At 42.1% G+C, this 7,500-nt stretch overlaps 1 protein-coding gene across 1 annotated transcript; it reads left to right on the top strand.

Moving 5' to 3' along the window:
- Positions 1–553: 553 nt before the first annotated feature.
- Positions 554–1,624, top strand: LOC138036632 (uncharacterized). The gene is made up of 2 exons (XM_068882759.1): positions 554–847; positions 1,139–1,624. Exons 1-2 carry the CDS (start codon positions 554–556, stop codon positions 1,622–1,624), a joined length of 780 nt encoding a protein of 259 aa, XP_068738860.1.
- Positions 1,625–7,500: the final 5,876 nt, after the last annotated feature.

The raw sequence follows: 7,500 nt of genomic DNA, 5'->3' as shown, positions 1-7,500 counted from the left end.
CCCGGTAGTCCACCCGCCAAGGCGAACCCCATACATGTTAAGGGACAAAGTGAAAGCTGAACTGGTCAGAATGGAAAGAATGGGCATCATAACTAAGGTTGAACAGCCCACAAAATGGGAGAGTCCGATTGTAGTAGTGAAGAGGCCAAATGGTGATGTTCGCATTTGTCTTGATCCGGTGGATTTAAATAAGGCGGTGAAGAGAGAACATTATCCACTCAGAACAGTGGAAGAAGTACCGCCAACTCTTTCAGAAGCGATGGTTTTCTCAACACTGGATGCCACATCGGGATTCTACCAGGCTAGCAGAGGAAAGCACCTGGCTTACCACGTTCAACACACCTTTTGGCAGTTTGAAATTTGAAAGGTTACCGTTTTGTTTTGGTGTCAGTCCCTGAAATATTCCAAAGAGCCATGACTGAGATGTTTGAGGACATAGATCAACGTGAGGTGATGGTTGATGACTTATTAGTGTGGGGCAAGAATGTACAAGAGCATAACCTCACTTTGGAGAAGGTGTTGCAGAGGGCAGAGGAAACTGATTTGAGGTTCAATGAGAAGTTTTAAGTTCCACAAGCAAGAGGTCACACATGTGGGACATGTGTTTGGAACTGATAGCTTGAGGCCTAGTCCAGACCAAGTTCAAGCCATTTTAAGTATGCCAGTACCTCATGATAAATCATCTCTCCAGAAATTCATGCGTATGGTGAACTACTTGCATAATTTTATTCCTCATTTAGCTGACATCAATAAGCGTCTAAGAGAGCTACTAGAGAAATCAGTTGAGTGGCACTGGATGAAGAGGCAACAGAAAGCATATCAAGAATTGGTTAATAGCATCATGCAAGTACCAGTTCTGAAGTCAATTATGTCAATGTAGATGTCACAGTCTCGAAGGATGCATCCTCGTAGGGTCTTGGTCCCTGTTTACTACAAGGAATGCAGCCAGAGGCTTATGCTTCAAGAGCATTGAACAGTGCACAGCGTAATTACGCTAAAATCGAAAAAGAAATGCTTGCTATTGTATGTGGTACCAACACGTTTCACCAATACATTTATGTGAAATCAAGTGTCTGTAGAAACCGAGCACAAGCTTCTGGAGAGTTTGTTTAAGACGCCGTTGTCTAATTCACCTCAGCGCATGCTTCGAGTTCAACACTATGACCTCAAAGTGAATTATGTACCTGGTAATCAATTGCTCATTGCAGATACCCTAAGCCGAGCCAGTCAGAGTGAGTCGACATTAAGCACTGAAGAGTTTGAAGTACATTTACTAATCAAGATCTCGAAGCAGAAAGGAGACGAATGGAAGAGAAAGACTGCTAGTGACCCAGTCTTGTACCGATTTAGAGAAGTAGTTTTAAGTCGATGGCCAGAGAATCGGGCAGAATTGGCTCCGCAGTTAAGAAAGAACTGGAACTTTAGGGATGACCTGTGTATTTGTGATGGCTTACTCATGAACAGGGATCGTCTTATTCCGCCCTCTGGCTTGCGCAGTGAGATACTTGACAAGATCCATAGCAGCCATTTGGGAGGAGAGAAATGTCTCAACAGAGCCAGAGAAACTGTCTATTGCATGGGCTGGAGTATGCGAGCAGACCAAAGAGAAAGTGGCCAAGTGTGAAATTTGCAACAAGTACCGAAACTGCCAAGTCAAAGAGCCTTTGTTACCCCACCCGGTACCCAATAGACCGTGGCAAGTTTTAGCAGCAGACCTGTTTGTGTTGCCCCAAGGAAAATTTGTTGTGCTTGTGGGTTGTTTTTTATTTTTATTTTCTTTTAACAATACTTACTATAAGTACAATACTAACGATCCCTACCTACAATACTTATGATACTTACGATCCCTACCGGTTAATATTCCTAGGGGAATAACTTAATTAGCCCCAGGACTCCACGCGTTGGCCAGCTTGTCAATTTCAGTGTAATATGATCGTTTTGTTTAGCTCGTTTTTTCGTTCGAGTCGTTCGTTCAACGTGGCTCCTTTTCTTACCTTTTCTGCATGGCTTCTGCCACCGGTAAACGCAAGGTCAAGGCACCTACCTTACTGACGGGTTTTGTTTACGACCTCCCTTCACTGAGTCAGCCGCCTCACAGCGCTCCAAGTGCAAAAAATTTGCCTCAAGACGACCTCACTCTACCACGTGGCTCGCCGGTCTCCATGCTGGGAAATTCCCAGGATTTGGAGCTACTCAAACTTCAAATAGAGAAACAGCGTCTGGAAATCCAAGTCTTGGAACTGGAAGCTCAAGCCAAGGCCCGATCGCTATCGTCTCCTAGCAGTGTTAAACTGGCAGCGATTCCTTCGCTCGACACCGTTCGTTCCGGACACAATGCCGGTAAGTCCCAAGGTCAACTTGACCACAACACACGGCAAGAATGGCCTCATTTGCATGTCCCATTTGGTCTTGCCAGGAAAAAGTTTAAAGATCTTACAACTTCTGAATTTGTTTACGGTTATTTAGACATTGTTAATTCCGAACCACCTGAGAAACAATCCGTCATGACGCGACATCTGATGTCCTTAATGCGTCTCGCTTCAAAGTATAATTGGCCCGCTGTTCTTTCCTTTCACGCCGCCGTGTTAGATCATATCAAGGCCGGCCTCGCCAACTGGGGCGATGATTTCAGCGAGATAGAGCGATTCAACATCACAGAATCTCAGCGACTTCCCAACACAACACCGTCAGCAAATAATGCCATAGTCCCAGGTCCCAGCAACCGCTCACGGTTATATGGCCGCGAATGGAATTGCACTGGCACTTGTCACAACACCAGTCACCATCCGGGTGTGGAACACATCTGCACTTACTGCAAACTCTCTGATCATACTATTGCATCTCTGTCCTACTCGACCACCACCTTCTTCAAACCGTCCCACACCACCCACGTCTGATTGACTAGTCATCTCTCCTAACTCTCCCGAACACTCTCCATTATCTTCGACCTCACCTTTTGCTCCGTTACCTTCGAAGTCTCGCCCGTTTCCGTTTTGCTGTCTGGTGAGCCGTTGTTCGCCATATCCTTTGCTCCAAGTCGTCCTTCCCCAACGCCTTCGGAGCTCGTGTTCCCGTTCCTTTGAAATTGAATATTCCTTCGCGGAAATCCGCTCTCGACAAGTACTCCGATTCTGTAGTGGCCCTTTTTTTCGCATTTGGTTGGCCCATCAACTACCGCTCCAGTTCCGTTCCTACACCTTCCAAGTCTAACCACTCCTCTGCAATCCGTTTCCCAGATGCTATTAACTCCTTCATCGCAGCCGAAATTTCTCATGGGGCCACCGCTGGACCATTTCTCCAGAACCCTTTCCCGTCGCCGCTCCAAACCTCACCGCTGCAAACTGTCCCCAAAGATGACTGTAAGCGTCGCGTCGTTTTGGATTTGAGCTTTCCCCCCGGAGCCTCCGTTAATGACGGCATCCCCAAAGACTCTTTTCTGGACGAACCTTTTCATCTTTCTCTTCCTCGCTCCGCTGACTTTGTCGATCTCATCATCGCCAAGGGCCCAGGTTGTTTCCTTTTTAAGAAGGATTTGAAGCGCGCATATCGTCAAATCCCTGTTGATCCTAGGGATTACAATTTACTCGGTTACCACTGGAATGACCTTTTATACTTTGATCTGGTTCTTCCCTTCAGCCTTCGTTCAGCCACCCTCGCTTGCCAACGTACTACCAACGCGATTGCGCACATTTTCTATTCCGTTTATCATCACCAGTGCGTGAATTACATCGATGACTTTGGTGGCGTAGAGTCCTCGCACGACGACGCTCTTCAAGCCTTCCAGGAACTTGAAACCCTTTTCAACCGCTTGGGTCTGGAATCCTCCCCGGGAAAAGATTGCCCTCCTTCAACTAGAATGGTCTTCCTCGGCCTCATTTACGATACTGTTACTATGACTCTGGAAGTTCCTGAAGACAAGCTGTCACGTGCCTCCGCCCTCATTCGTCTTTGGCTCAGTTCCCCACGCACCACAAAATCTGATTTACAGTCACTCATTGGCAAACTTTCCTATATCTGCGCCTGTATCAGCCCCGGAAAAATTTTCATGCAGCGAATGCTTTCTGACCTCCGTCGCCTACCCCACAAATCTTCCCGCTTCACTCCCAGGTCCGCCCTGCTAGCCGATCTGCGCTGGTGGAACGAGTTTCTAGCCGTTTACAATGGAGTCTCTCTTTTACGTTCCTCTCCTTGGATTGACACGACTGTTCGTTTCTGCACCGACGCCTGCATTTCCGGCATTGGCGGTTTTTTCGAAGGTCGTTTCTTCCACTCCTCTTATCCACCTTTCAGTCCTCTTACATTAAGAGAGCAAATACTGAGATTCATTGTTGATTACAAAAGTAATGCGTGTTGCAGGCCAGAGGGATTAGAGTGTGACAAAAGTAACAAAAGATCCAAATTGAAAAGAAAAATAGCACGAAAAAAAGAAAAACTAACATATTTGAAGAAAAAGTAATGGATCGGAAAATTACACAAAGAACATTAACACATACAATAAAAAGCATTGTAGAGTGGACTCTTGACATCTTCGATTGTTATTCACGAAAAAGGGTTCATTAACAGCCATTTTGAAAAACTAAGAAAAAAAATGCAAATTGACGGGGTTTTCTACTGTTGAAAGAAGAAGAGAAAACATCACAAAAGATTATCTTAGAAAATCTGGAAAATTTTGATGGTTGTAGTTTTCATTGTGGATGAATAAAAATCTTCCGACAACTTTAGCATCACGTATTCCATGCTCATTCCTCGCTTTCAACATTGCTTTGATCAAAATTTTGCGCTCTTCCTGAATAGCTTTAGCAAAGTCCTCAGTTATATAAGCATCCGTATGGTTACCTTAATTTTTAATCTTTGATCTATTTTTCCAGACTTCATCGCGGTCCTCACAGCAGTCCTCACAGTGCTTGTGAATTGTTACTCCAAGTATTTTGAACTGACACAGTTGAAAGACGGTACGAGTACCACACTGATCAATTGTCTACAACAGCACATGTGAAGGCATGGAATACTAGAAATTCTTTATTCAGATAATGGTCTAGAGTTTATAGCTAATTACCAAAGAGCTTTTAATATAGGTGTGTCGTAATCTGGAATAGTCTGACCATGTCCATAGGCTAAGCAGGCCACAAATCTTAAATGCTTTCAGTATAGTAATTAGCTTTCCTGTTTTTAGCATTTGTTAATTCGAAGCATAGTTGGAGAGCACTGTAATTAGTGATTGGATTCCGTTTTAAAATAGAGGATTGATGATTATGATAATGACGATGACCCAATTCAGCCAGCTGGTCGGCGGTACATAATAGTGTATGGTATTATTCTTTTGTTTGTCTGACTTCAGAAAGGGGAACATTAATCAACAATAAGAAGTAATTTGAATAACCTCTAGATTTTTCTTTTGAAGTACATAAGATAGATGTTTTCTATGAAATGTTTCCATAAACTTTTGTCAGGAAACAATAGTGAAAATTATCATAGGGGTTATTTTTTATACTAAAGCTTTGCATTCTTATTCCAGAGTAAAGCAAATCAAATGCACCCCTAATGAGCCGTACAAAATACCATCTAATCTTAAGCTGCACTTGGATTCAGCTCACATTTACAAGAAAGCAAAACATCAATAATTTTTCCTGTAAATGATTAATTTCATGGCTGCTCCTCAAGAAAGTTCTATGAATGCTTCAAGAAAGTAAAATAAATGTGAAGGTTATTTTTGTGAAAGAAATGAACTTATAAGGTCAAAACCCTTAAACCAAAGATATCCGGTATCATGACCTTCTATCCTCCAGCTATTAAATTCAGTATTAATCCATTGACCACACGATTTTACTCGCCTACTGATAATATCCCGGTATGTCCTAGGGCGTTTGAGGGTACATCGAGTTAATATTTTAGGAATGCCTCTCTGAGCAGGTTTTAAGCTATCTCAAACAGGTTATGGCATGCACTGTATTTCTGTTTACAGTGACAGATGAGGTTCCAGATGAATCACTAAGCTCCCCCAGCACTTGCTCAGATGGTTCAGTTTGTGGCAGGACATCCTTATCTCCCTTCTTGTAAGTTAAGCATCAGATTCACCACTATGGTATACCCAGATGCAGACTCGTGTTTTTTTAGTCTGGCCCTACCAACCATCCACAACAGTTGTAACGATTTCAGGAGGACTATGAATACTGCGATTACGTGCCAGCATCTTGGTTATGGAAGAGGATAGAACCATTTTCAGTTCAAGCGAGAATGTATGAAGACTTTGTGGAGTGCATCTGGTCTGTTCAGTGTTTACCTTGATCCTTAACAAATTGTTTGTTCCTGTTCCTACAAGTTGATCTTAGACTAACGAACACCATAATTATTATTGTGGTCATAAATAACGTCTTTCCACTTTATGCATGCAACATTAAACATTATTCTTGTGTAAGTTGAATAGAGCTGATCTCACAGCAGTTGATGTTGAACCCATCGGTATTTAAGCTACCAACATTTTTGTTGACATTAACAACAATGATCTTTACTGGAAGATGATTGAGATTTGGATATTCAGTATCCCGAACAGCTTTCTTTGTCCCCTTTTAAATGAAGCTGTATTTAAAGTAACTCATTGGACATACTTCTGTACGTACATGTGAGTCACAAATTATTTTGTGCCATGTTAACAATGTACTGGTCATAAAAATATAATTTCAAATGAACATATCAAAATAGTTACTGTTTTACTTCACCAAGCTCTTGCTTTAGCAAACATACAGATTTGGGACGTTATTTTCGTTACAAAAGGGGGTGGCTTTTAACTATCAAACCATTGCTATGGACCCATTCCTATAGTCATGTCTCGAATTCCTTAAACTCTACAGTTATCTTTATTTGCCAAGTGTGTTCCATTTAACATTCCTTTGTCGGGTTTGACTCACAACCATATTTGGAAAAGCATGTGATTAAAACAGAAAATGCCTAAAAACTCAGCGATTTAGCTAATAGTATGTTTAAAATTTCACAAATTTTTAACGTAACAGTATGAGAACATTTTAACACAAAATCTGTAGCATGGATTTTAAAAGGAATTATTTCTCCAAAAGAATTATGACGTTGTAAGGCCCTCCTCTGATACACTTTTCAAAATATCAGTTCCAAAGAGACGAAAAATGATGGGACTTTTCCCATCCGATGAACAAACTGCCTCTTCCTTTCGTTTCCTGAGACCTTTTACCTGTTTTTCTCTGAAATGCACGGCAGAGGACTGGGATCAGTTGCGCATGCACCTTCTGATTGAAATGATATCAGTTTCCATTGAAAAAGTTACTGAAAAGAACCATCATCCATGCAACCTATTTTAAGGGCTCTTGACTAAAAACAGCTTCCTTAGCAGCCATGGTCTTTCTTTTATTTACTTAAGAGCCACCCCTCAAGATTATCAAACGATGTTTTCTCTGTTGCATGTTGATCATGAGTACGAACAAGACAGAATGACACTCAGCAGTTGATTACAACATGAGTGTTTTTCTTGAT

The sequence above is a fragment of the Montipora capricornis genome, unplaced genomic scaffold (genome assembly GCF_036669925.1).
Source record: "Montipora capricornis isolate CH-2021 unplaced genomic scaffold, ASM3666992v2 scaffold_492, whole genome shotgun sequence".
NCBI classification, from domain to species: Eukaryota; Metazoa; Cnidaria; class Anthozoa; order Scleractinia; family Acroporidae; genus Montipora; species Montipora capricornis.
This window is presented reverse-complemented; position numbering and strand designations above follow the sequence as displayed.